The sequence below is a fragment of the Hipposideros armiger genome, unplaced genomic scaffold (assembly GCF_001890085.2).
Source record: "Hipposideros armiger isolate ML-2016 unplaced genomic scaffold, ASM189008v1 scaffold_41, whole genome shotgun sequence".
In the NCBI taxonomy this organism is placed as follows: domain Eukaryota; kingdom Metazoa; phylum Chordata; class Mammalia; order Chiroptera; family Hipposideridae; genus Hipposideros; species Hipposideros armiger.
In genome coordinates this window covers 2,442,944-2,454,924 of record NW_017731391.1, presented here as the reverse complement: position 1 = coordinate 2,454,924, position 11,981 = coordinate 2,442,944, and the positions used below count along the sequence as shown (strand labels likewise).

Below are 11,981 nucleotides of genomic sequence, written 5' to 3'. Positions count from 1 at the left end.
GAACAAACAGATGTTTGTACAACATTCTATCCAACAGGAGTAAACACACATTCTTCTAATGTACCCACAGATCATTGTCCAGGATAGACCACGTGATAGGACACAAATCAAGTCTTAGCAAATTTAGGAAGACTGAAATCAGGCCACGATTCTTTTCCAACAACAATGTGATGAAACTAGATTTCAACAACAAAAGAAAACCTGGAAAATCTATCTATAAATATGTGAAAATTGACCAACCCACTCCTGAACAACCAAATGTTCTAAGAAGAAGTCTAAAGAGAAATAAAAAATATTTAAAAACAACAGAAAATAGGAACACAACATAACAACTTGCATACCAATTTCTAGTAAGGGTGCCAGATCCAAAGAGTCGCTAGCTTGGACGCAGGACACAGGGCCCAGACATTTTGAATGTATGCAGTACAAGGTCTTTGTCTATTTCTCTCATGTGAATGAAGACAGGGCTCAGTGAATGGGGACAGGTTTGGGTTCATGGGCTCTCCTAGTCCTCACAACAGGCTAATGCCTCTCCAGCAGTCAGGGGCCACTGGGCCTCTCAGTTTCCTCTCATAACAACAAGGAATTGATTCAGGTTTCCCCATTGGGGGTGTCTGCAGTGATCAGAGCGATAAACTCTTAGGGGAGGGGGCTGCATCCATGAAGTCAGAGATGGCTTCGCCACACCTACTTGTCCAGGGAAGTGAGCTCCAAATCTCAGTATGGCCCTCAATAAGCTCCTGATCCCCAAGGTAATTCAATTTATCACACATTATTGAACAACAAAATGTATTACACCTGATGTATAAGTGATAAAAGGACACATTTACTCCCAATGACCACATGAAGTATGGAGCACACAAATCTACAAACACCTTTCAACAAGTGCAATAGTCTTCCTGAGTCCACAGGAGGAGATGACTCACAGGAAGACATGACTGAGCCTCAGGAAGGTCAAGAAGACTTAATACAGGTGATGTTTTTGTCCAGTTTTAAAGCAGGACCAGCTCTTGGTGATGAGACAGGAAACAAGCAGCCAGAGGAAAGAGCCAAAAGAGAAGCTTGAAGGTACGACTGTGATGACCAAGGAGCAGGCCAAGGTGCCTGTTCCATAGAGTGGTGGAGAGCAGGAGAGGCCAGGAAGCGAGATGGGACATAATGCATGTGTGGCAAATCCCTTCCAAAATCAGGATTTCCAGGGACAGAACGCACCAGGAACATACACACACAGTGGGCTGAGAGGCTTGATCTATCTCAGAGTTGCTAAGCCCTCTTCTCTTATTTAGTTATCGGAAAGCTCCAATATCAAAGTGATGGTCAGGATCTATCAACACTGAATTTGCACACCTTCCATTCCCAGCCTGAGAAGCTTGTGCCTCTATAGGGCCTGGGCTGACCATGCTGATGAGGGAGCGGGAGAAGCTGGTGAAGGCTGGAGACCAGAAGGGTGAGAAGGGAACGAAGGGAGGGAGGACCTGTTTGTATACAAGGAACAAATGTGATGGAGACAGGAGAGGCTAAAAAAATTTTAAAACATATCTGGTAATAAATTATTGACATATTTCTCTGCCTACATCAAATTCTGAAAGTTAAGTTTTTCATAAGTTCTCATTTTTAAAATTTTTGAGCTTTCTCAAAAATACTAAAACAAATAAATACTTACAAAAACATTGCAGGTTCATTAAAAAACTCCTGTTCATGAGCTATTTGTGAGTCAGCTGTCACCCTGATATCTCATCACTGCTGCATACACTAGAGTGTATCTCCTAAAAGCAGGGCACACATTCTAATATCACCCCAATCCTCAAAATAGACTTCACATAGATACATTAGCGCCAGTGCATCCTTAGTTTCCATCAAGTCTCACCAAGAATGTCCTCTATTCACCAATGACATTCAGGAAAAGAATCTGATGGACTGAGGTATTTCTATCTCTTTGTTACGGTAAAATTGTAGTTTATGAGTGTTTCATTTGCCCTTTTGTTATATGTATGCTTTCTAAAGATGTGTGGAGAGATTTGTATGTAGATGGTCACTGTTCTTGTGGGTCAACCAGAAGTCACCATTAATATTTTTTAAAGATTAAAAAATTTTCATCCGGACTTTTGGTTTCATTTTTGACAGTAGTTCAGATTATCTAGACTGCCAGGTAGAGAGAGAGAGAAATCTTTTACCAACATTTTCAATAGATTTTCCTTTTGTTGGATATTTAGCTTGTTGCTAATTTTATACTTTGATAAACAATGCTACAATGAAAAACCATATATGTAGATGCTATTAGGTTCATGTTTGTGAGGTTATTTCATTTCCTCTCCAACGGTTAGGGTTGATCCATTTTAAAATACGAGACAATAATGGATGTGTAAGACTATTTCTCGTACTTTTCATTTGCATACTTTTGATTATTTCTGAGATTTTCAACCATTTCAATAGTGTCATCAACTACTCACATCCTTTGTCCTGTATCTCTGAAGAATTTGTCAGGTTCTCATTTGTTTGTAGGAGCTCTTTATATATTCTGAATACTAGTCCTTTGTCATAAGGGGATTGAACAACGTTGAGAAGTAGAGATGTTTGTGCTGTGAAGACTTCTTGTTAAAGGAGGTGAGTGAGGCGGGAGGGGTCACAGAACACTCATTGCTGGGGTGGAATGTGCTGGGTGAACTCAGAAAAAAATTCATTATTTTGATCCATGTTTTTTTAATCCAGTTATCAGGATAACACTGAGATGGACTTATTGCTTGTTAAGAGTAGTCCTTAAATTCTGTTTCCATAGCTATTTATCAGAACCCCTGGTTTTATTTACTTCATGATGTGGAAGAATAATGATCACCAAAAATTCTGTGCATTATAAACAAAATTTGTAAATAATTAATTTTACACTATAGATATGTAAATTAAATTGCACTACCTAGTGGAAAATTTCACAAAGAAACAATCACATATTTTATTTTGTCTATTTAAAAGACGGTGACTTTCGACAAGGACAAAGGAGGAATCCCTGAGGTTCCGTAGTCTCACACGGTGTTTCACCATCAATATTATTTGCAAGAAGAAGGTCCTGGTGCAGACATGTATTTCATTTGCCACAACCAAAGGAGAAGATACAAAATGTTCTTTTTTTTTTTTTTAAAGATTTTATTGGGGAATTCGGGGAGGGGAACAGTGCTGGGGAGTTGGGGGAAGGGGAACAGACAAGTTGCTGTCCTTTTGTTCTTCAGTCTAGTTGTGGAGGACGTCGCTTCACTGGCCCATGTTGGTGTTATCATTGTGCTCTTCCCAGGTGAGGCAGATTGGCCGCCGGCCTCTGGACAGCCACTCACTGCGGCTCTTGGCAGCTCACGCCGGCTGCCAGCCACTCACGCCGGCTGCCAGCCACACACGGTAGCTTATGGCAACCCACTGTAGCAGGGGCCGCAGCCCATGCCATCACCAGCGACCCATAGCAGCCCAGCTCCAGGTTGAGGTGTTGTTCACCATCTTAGGTGTAGAAGGCAGTGTCACCGGCCCCCATGTGGGATCTCAACCAGGGCCCCGCTGCTCATAGCTGGTGTCCAAAGCCAGCTCCCAACCAACGCACCACTCGGCTGGCCCACAAAATTTTCTTTAGTTGCATTTCTTGCTCAAGCAGTTAGAAGGCTAAGTCCAGAAATTCCAACAATCGGCACCATGAGAAAATGGAACCCAGTGAAGAAAGGTACAGAAGTGCCTCATCACCAAAGGGAAAGAAGATATGAATGTTGCATCTACTGTATCATCATGATCTTCTGGAGTGCTCTCCCTTTGCTCTAAGGATTGCAGCTCCTTACAGTCAACAGATGAACACCCAGCCATGGAAAGGCAGCCAACCCAAAGGGACAGTTGCTGAACTAGACCACACTCTGAGGAGCTTCTGAGCAGCAGCATCTGCCATCAGAAAAGAAATCGGTGTTTGTCCCAGTGGCTGAGGAAATCCTAGGTCAGTTTCCCGGGGACAATTCACCCCAATCACTTCCCATCTCAGAGGCCTACTCAGAGTCCTGTATTTCCCCCCACATTCCTCACCCCACCATGGGTCCTGCAGCATATACCAATGTCCTCCCTTCGTGACCACATGACAGAGTCAGGCCCAGGTCTTGCTACAGACTGACGGGGCTTAGGAGTCAAGGTGCAAATGAACTGGACTACGCCTGTATTGTAGTCCTGATTCTAAAGCACCCCTGGGGAGCCCTGTCCAAAGGACGAGCGTGGATCCTAGTTCTTCTAGCACTGGGGAGGGTGCAGGCAAAGACCCTTCTTTCCCCTCCTCTCTTATATTCTCCTCACCCTGGGAACAGCCCACGAGCTCTGAGTGTGACTGTCTGTGCTCTGCCCCATCCATCCCTGGTCCAGCTTGGCTGTGAGCATCAGCAGCAGCTCAGCCCCACCTGTCTGCCCAGTCCCCTCTGCTCAAGGCAGGGGTTGCTCAGTGGCTCAGGATCTGGAGTCTACAGGAGGCTGGCTGCCAGGGGATCACACCAGGACTCGGCCAGGAATCTCAGGTGTGCACGGCCTAATTGGCCATCCCAAAGCCATTTTCTGTGGGAATGCAGCCCTGAACTGCAGGCTTTTGCGTGGGGTCTGAAAGGCCTTCCACCCCTCTTCCTGGGATTAGACCCTGGCCCCTCTCCTCTTAGCCCCCTGATGGGTCCCCTTACCTTGGACACAACACCGGGGGCCACCATGCTGCTCATGCCTGAATATGAGCACTGTCCATGGTATGTGTCCCTACTGTCCCCACATAGCTCATACCGGGCCCAAGCAAACTCTCCCAAACAGAAACTCTGCATCAGGACTAAAATCTATAAACCGCTTTTTGATGAAAGACTTTAAACTTGGGTTTACGTGACTCCCTTTCCCACCGGCACTAATAGTGAGGAGATATCAGCACTAGAAGCTGAGCTGCCCAAGGGACTGCTATCAGGCGATACAAGGTCTTATTCTCCCGTCTGATTTCCACGATGAGAGGTTAAGTGAGGACCTAGGGATCAGGCTGGAAATTTACCCTTCTCTGTCCTCACTCCAGGCCATCTGCCCCTCATTTCCACTCAATTCTGCCCTCAGTACCTGTAATTGCGACATTTCCATTTTCCAACTATGATCAAGACAAGGAAGATGAAAAGGGCAAAAAAGGTGATGAGCGCGGTGGTCGTGGCCTTGGATTGGGTTGTGGCTGGGACCGTGGTTGGTGGAGCTGCAATGGAAACACAAGTGTGAAAGCTCTTGTCCAGACCACAAATCTGAGGAGACGCCTCCTCAGACACCTGCCCCAGATAATCCTGCCATGCAGACATTTTTTGCCCCTCCACATGTGGCAGCCACCATGACAGAGTCAAGGCTTGGAAAAAAGAGAGGAGATGGGGCCTGTGCCTCTGGGGCTCATACAGCTAATGGGGGAAGTTAGAATATGACGAGTCACTGCTGCTGTGACAGAAGAAGAGGTGACACAGGAGGAAGGAGGAACAGAAGCCCTCTCAGGAGCTGACAGTAGAGGTGGTATTGAAGGATTCCCAGACTAGACCAGGTGAGAATGAGAAAGAAAAGTGATGCTAAGAAGAGGGACAGTATGAAGAAAAGGTATGGAAACAGGATAATGTCCTCATGTTTAGGGCCAGTAAGAAATCCACGGTGAGTGGTCCAAAGTCATGTGCAGTAAGGAAGAGATGTCAGGAAGTCAGAAGGGAAAGGAAGGATGGTAGGACATGCCTATGGCTATTGTACTCCCAAGGAGAACTCAACATGGATGAATCACTTTTTCTAACACACACACACACACACACACACACACACACACACACACACACACAGTAAGTTGATCTCATCAAAAGAAAACTACCATGGCATCCCTCTCTTCTCTCTTACCTGTTGTGGACAGCTCTTTCTTCCAGTGCTCCAAAAATTTATCATGCCACATCTTGCAGTGTCCGGGGATTATGGTGAAAAGCATGTTCAAATCCATGTCATTCTCCCAGTCCTGTTTCATCCATTCATCTCCAGAATGATCCACTGCACACTTTTTTTTCTCTAAGTCAAAGTGGAGGAATCTCTGTCCATCAAAATACAACTCCAAAGATCCCCTGGTGGTTCCATTGGCTTCCTGCTGACACAGGATCCTGCCTTGCAGGGAGTGAGAATCTGCAGCAAACCATGAGAAAGATGTCAGCCTTCACAGACCCTCTGACCCCACCTGGTATCCAGCCCTCTGCTGCCCTCCTAATTCCTGGTCCTCCCCTCTCCTCTGTGGCATGGTCCTCTTGGGTGGCACCAACACCTAATATTTACATAAACACATAGCTCCCTAACCCTACATCTGTTCTACTTCTGCACTGAGCCTTTCAGACTTACCTCTGGGTATATTAATCGCTGGTTTACTGTCAAGCAGTTTCTTTTTGAGCTCTTCCATCAGGTCTTTCAGAGTTACTGTCTGATCCTTCCAGGCCTCTGTGGCATTCACCTTCACCCCCAGAGGACCAATGGGTTCGGCTATATTGCTACTGGAGGTATACTTGAGAAATGGGTTTTCATTGAACTGGCCTTGAATCTCATACCATGGTTTTCTATTAGGAGTGATGGTGAAGGTGTAGCAAAGAGAGGGAGCATCTGTGAAGGAAAACCACAGGTGACGGTTGGGGTTGGAAGGGAAGGCCCCATAAGCACGTCTCCCCCATCTCTGTGACACCAAGAGAATCCCCCTGATGGTGGGGCTGGCAGAGCAAGGACTGACCCTGCCCAGCACCTCCCTTCAACAGTTAAGGCGAGTGTCCCTCCGTTGCTTGAGGAGGACCAGGAGGTCTCTGCCTGGTAAGAGACCACACGCCCCCGGATATGTCCCTTCTGTCCACAAGGCCATAACCACCATCAGTCAGCCCATAACCATTGCAGGGACTTGCCAGGCTGGATAGAGGAAAAAACGGTGTAGACGGTAGAGGGTGCTACGCAAGGAGGAGGATTAGGGTCAGGGGCTACTCCTGAGGAAGCGGGATGACAGTGGGTGTGGGGTGAGGAGAGGACTTGGGGAAGGCAGAGTTGACATGTGTCACGGTTTTAGCATGGCCCTGGGAGATGGCGCTAATCTGCTGCTAGCATGGGTTTTGGGACTTTGGGAAAGGGATGGCTACACTGCGTGGAATAGAATATCAGGAACTTTCAAAGCACACAGTACAGGGAGGGATTAAAAGGCTCCAAGATATACATATCTCAAAATGGATACAGCATTAAAAGTTAGAAGAAAACAAAAATTTCCTCGAACTCTGCTCCATGGGAGGGCCTGGAGGACTCTTTGTTTATCAAACTTAAAATGAATGCAAAGGGTGATGATGGGGTTCAAGTCAGGCAACCCCAAAAGTGCCACTTTGGTATATCAATTATTCCTAATTAAAGTTACTTAAGAAACAGCAGTGCAAGAAGTACACTCTGACCCCTTTCTCCCCCTGCAGTAGGAAATTAATTTGCCATGTGCAAGGTACCTTCCCTGTATCACTAAGGAGGTAGACAGACATCCTTAGTCCCAGAGATGGGATATTTAAAGCTGAGAAGCCTGTATAAACAAACCTACTTACTTCTTAACTAATTTATTATACTATTCCAAATCAAAACCCCTTTGTCAATTTTTACAAATTTTTTGTTTCTTTGTCTAAAAGGTGTAAAAGCTGCCTAATTTGCTCAATTCAGAGAATCTTATATTTCTATACGTGAAGAAAAAAGTGAGTTTCAGGCATGGAAACCCTCAAGGTCACAGGGAACAAATGAAATACAGAAGCAGGTGGCCCTGGTCCTAGCACCAGAAACGTTGCCCCACGACGAGCCTCAGGTCACACCTATGGTCATGCCTGGTCTCCAAGGTCCCCTTGAGCCAAGAAATCCAGTCTACAGAAAGGAGGGAGCAGTGTCCCATACATGTCCCACATCCTCTCACAGTCACTCCACTCAGAAGCCATGGGCAGGATAGGACACGTTTCTGGCTTTTCAAAAGAGGAGGCTCCCTGAGAGATAATTCCCGAGGGGACTGGGGCAGCCATATCTGAGACACGCTATGTACCCTAAATCTGGGATCGGCAGTACAGGAAAGTATAAATCTTGTTCTCCACTTGTTTGCATGTTGTCTGGCTGTTTCTGCCCCACAAACGTGGAGGTGTGTAGAGCATACAGCGACAGGCACTAAAGTGGCCTGAAAATCAAAGGCCTGCCCTTTGCGACTGTATAATGACTGACCATTACATGCTGCTGCCTCCTCAGCAGGTGGAAAATACCGGCTTGTGACCAAAGGGGAGAGTCTGGGGCAGCATAGTTAGGCGATCAGCTGGCAGAACCCGCTCAGTCCAAGGGTGGACAGCAATGGGGGGCAAAGCTGTGTGTGCACAGTAGGGGTATGTGGTTATTCTTGTACGCGACCCTGAGAGATGCTCTGTGCTGAACCGGGAGTCCGGTGACTCAGGCCCCCACTCCCACAAGGCAGGCTGGGGGTTGGGTCTTAAGCAGCATTGACTGCTGCGCCCTCTCTCCCTCCCTTCTCCCCGCCCCGCTCCTACCCACCCCCAATTTGCCCAACATCACTTTTTCTCCCAAGCCGCCTCTTTTTGGTCCCCTTTCTTGCGGGGATGGCGACAATCGGCCCCTTAAGCCGCCAAGGCGATAACGAGCCCGCAGAGAGAACTGAGGAGGCGGGGCGCCACCCGGCGGGAAGGTTCGCGAACTCCCTTGGGCACCGCGCACCCATCCCCGGTCTCAATGCCCCCCACCTCCTCCTGCCTCCCTCCTACCCCGTCACCCCAACGCCCCCCTGCAAGTCCCCACCCCAACTCACCGCCGCGAGCCCAGACGCAGCGCGCAGCCCAGGTACAAACGGGCAGCAGAAGCCAGGTCAGGAGTAGAAGACCGAACCGAGAGCCGACGGTTCGCACCATCGCGGAGAAAGTTATCAGGGAGCGTTTCCTCCCACCCCCTTTTCTCGGAGCCGGCTGTAGCTCTGCAGGCGTGGAGGTCCGCAGGAGACGAAAAAGTACTGCTGGGCGAACAGGCGACGGAGATCGGTAGCTCCCTGAATTTTTGAGGAAAATTTGGTCACAGCCCGGCCCGCCCCGTCTCTCTCCGCTGCCTCTTCACATCGCCGGAGTGGCCCTCCTTTCACAGGCAGCGTTAAATATCCAACTTTCCGCGTCCGCGTCCACCCACCTTCACCCGCCGAATGCCTGGGAGCGCTTTCTACTGCTTCTCCAAGGCCCCGCCCTCTAGCGCCCCCGCCTTTTCTGAGCGCCGTGCTTCCTAGAGCTTGGGGAAGCTACAGAGGCCAGTGCCCATCTGCCTCTCAGGGGAAGAGCAAAGTGATAATACCAACATGGGCCAGTGAAGCCACGTCGTCCACAACTAGACTGAAGAACACGAGGACAGCAACTTGTCTGTTTCCCTCCCCCAATTCCTCAATAAAATTAAAAACAAAAACCAAAAAACATAGGAGTAAATCTTTGAGAACTTCTTTGGCAAACCTTCTTAAATACAGCAATAGCACAAATGACAAAGGGAAAAGTAGATAAATTGCCTTCTCCAAAACTTAAAAAATTGAGCTTCAAAGAACACCATAAAGAAAGTGAAAAGATAACCTAAGTGAAAGGGAGAGAAAATATTTTCCAATCATATCTCTGGTAAAGGACTGGTTTCCAGAATATATAAAGAACTTTTACACTCAATAATATAATGATAAGTAATTCAATTTAAAAATAGACATCACTCGGGTGGCGGCGTGCACGGAGGCGGGAGCGCGGCCAAAGCGGCTCACACGCGCCCGCTCCCCGCGGAACTCCCGCCGGCTGCGCGGGGCTCTCCCGGAGGCGCGGAGTCGCCAACGCCGCCGCCGACATGGCCCAGACGAGCGAAGAGGTGGAGGTGCTGGTATAGCGGGTGGTGAAGGACATCACCAACGCCTTCAGGAGGAACCCGCACATAGATGAAATTGGCCTGATCCCATGTCCTGAAGCTCGGTATAACCGGAGTCCCATAGTTCTGGTTGAAAACAAACTTGGTGTGGAGAGCTGGTGTGTCAAGTTCCTTTTACCATATGTCCACAACTAGCTCCTTTTGTACAGAATGAGAAAACAGTGGCTGAACAAAGATGGATTGATAGATGTAACATGCACCCTGCTGCTTCTAAACCCAGATTTTACCACTGCCTGGAACAGTGAGAAAAGAGCTGATCCTCTCTGGTACTTTAAATCCAATTAAGGATTTACATCTGGGAAAACTGGCCTTAAATAAGTTTCCAAAGAGTCCAGAAACATGGATTCACAGACGATGGGTGCTACCACAGCTAATTTAGGAAACCTCCTTGCCTTCCTTTGTAACCAAAGGAAACTTGGGAACAATTCCTGCAGAAAGGACACAGCGACTAATAGGAGAAGAAATGGAGGTCTGCGGTGACGCGACAGGGAGATACCCAAGCAACTATAATGCCTGGTCCCATCGCATCTGGGTTGTACAACACCTGGCAAAGCTAGATGTCACGATTCTTCTTGATGAACTATTTTCTACTAAACACTGGGCCCCCGTGCACGAGTCAGATCACAGTGGATTTCACTACCGCCAGTTTTTGTTAAAGTCTTTGATTAGCCAAACTGTGAAAGACAGTTCTGTGTTGGAGAAAAACCCTTTGAGAAGTGAGCCAGCCATGGTTCTTCCAAAAGATGAAGCAGCAGCAGCTTCAGTAGAGGAACCAAGGATAAATATCCCCCATCTTCTAGAAGAAGAAGTTGAATTCAGCACTGATCTTATTGATTCCTACCCAGGATATGAAACCCTTTGGTGTCATAGGCAGCATGTTTTCTACCTTCAGCATTACTTAAATGGTAGGTTTACTCACAGCGTGACCCAGTTGTCACCTGGAGACAGCCCTGGCAGGGCCGTGAGTGACTTGCACCACATCCCAGCAGGCCCCCACACGTCTCAGGCAATGGAGGTAGATGCACTGAGTGACTAGCAAGCAGGGATATTCCCAGGAAACGAAACGCCTGAAGTGGACCCCAGCTCCAGATTCCCTAGGCCTGGAAATGGAACACAGGTTCATTGATCAAGTATTGTCCACCTGCCGGAACGTAGAGCAGGCCAGGTTTGCCAATGCATATAGGAAATGGCTGGATACTTTGAGTCAATGAAAGAGATGGACTATTCCTGCAAGGTTCCCCTTTTAGTGCAATATCGCCTTCCTTTTTTATTTACATAATTGCATGAACTGTTTGCTGTTATTAGCTAACTGTATGTTCTTCATCTTTACCTTAAAAGTCCCTAGTAAGTCTTTCACTTTATTTATTTTGTTAAAAACTGGCATTCCTTTGGGGATAAAATAATTATATAGTTCCTTCCTGCTAAAAAAAAATAGACATTACTCTAAAGAAGAATACAAATGGCTAATAAACACATGAAAAGATGCTCATATCATCAGCCATCAGGAAACAGCACATCAAAACCACAACGAGATGCCACTTCACACCCATTAGAAAGACAGAAAGTAACTAGTGTTAGGGAGCCTGTGGAGAAGCTGAAACCTCCTGGGTGGCTGGGGCAGAGTGTATGGAGAGGGCCAGTCAGTGTGGGGGACAGAGTGATGTGAGGGCTACATGCGTGCTGGGGGGAGACCTGTGTGTTCGTGACTGTGCAGGATCCATATGAAAAGGGAGAACATAATGGGGGAGCCTCAGGTAGGGAATGTTGCTGGAGGGGTGTGGGTGGAGGCCCGCTCCCTCTCTCTTGTCCAAGCCTTGATCACAGAGCTCTGGCAGCTGCCAGGTAGGTGTTGCAACTGGGCACACACATGCCCCTCGGGGCTAGGCAGGGTTTCGCTCCTCACATGCTTTGCCCAGAGACTCTCAGTAATTATATTCCCCTCAACCCCAAGGCCAGGCCTGGAAAGGCCTGTGTAGCCCCCACTTCACCTCCTCACCTCCCCACAGGGGCCTTGGCACTGTGACTGGGGGAGG

General features: G+C 47.6%; 1 protein-coding gene and 1 pseudogene across 1 annotated transcript; one reads left to right on the top strand and one right to left on the bottom strand.

The window, feature by feature from the left end:
- Positions 1 to 5,078: 5,078 nt before the first annotated feature.
- Positions 5,079 to 9,071, bottom strand: LOC109380872 (NKG2D ligand 1-like). Its single transcript, XM_019638916.1, has 4 exons — positions 8,822 to 9,071; positions 6,364 to 6,618; positions 5,881 to 6,153; positions 5,079 to 5,212 (listed from the first exon to the last, which is right to left on the bottom strand). Exons 1-4 carry the CDS (start codon positions 8,919 to 8,921, stop codon positions 5,079 to 5,081), a joined length of 762 nt encoding a protein of 253 aa, XP_019494461.1. The 5' UTR covers positions 8,922 to 9,071.
- Positions 9,072 to 9,870: 799 nt separating this feature from the next.
- LOC109380861 (protein prenyltransferase alpha subunit repeat-containing protein 1-like) lies at positions 9,871 to 11,159 on the top strand (annotated as a pseudogene).
- The last annotated feature ends 822 nt before the right edge of the window (positions 11,160 to 11,981 follow it).

Bases quoted from the DNA above. Each gene is read 5' to 3' on its own strand.
- LOC109380872 (XM_019638916.1), bottom strand. From the start codon at position 8,921: ATGGTGCGAACCGTCGGCTCTCGGTTCGGTCTTCTACTCCTGACCTGG. The intron at 6,619-8,821 runs GTGAGTTGGGGT...TTTCCTTCACAG, and splicing joins CTGCGTCTGGGCTCGCGGCG to ATGCTCCCTCTCTTTGCTAC. The intron at 6,154-6,363 runs GTAAGTCTGAAA...GGTTTGCTGCAG, and splicing joins AGCGATTAATATACCCAGAG to ATTCTCACTCCCTGCAAGGC.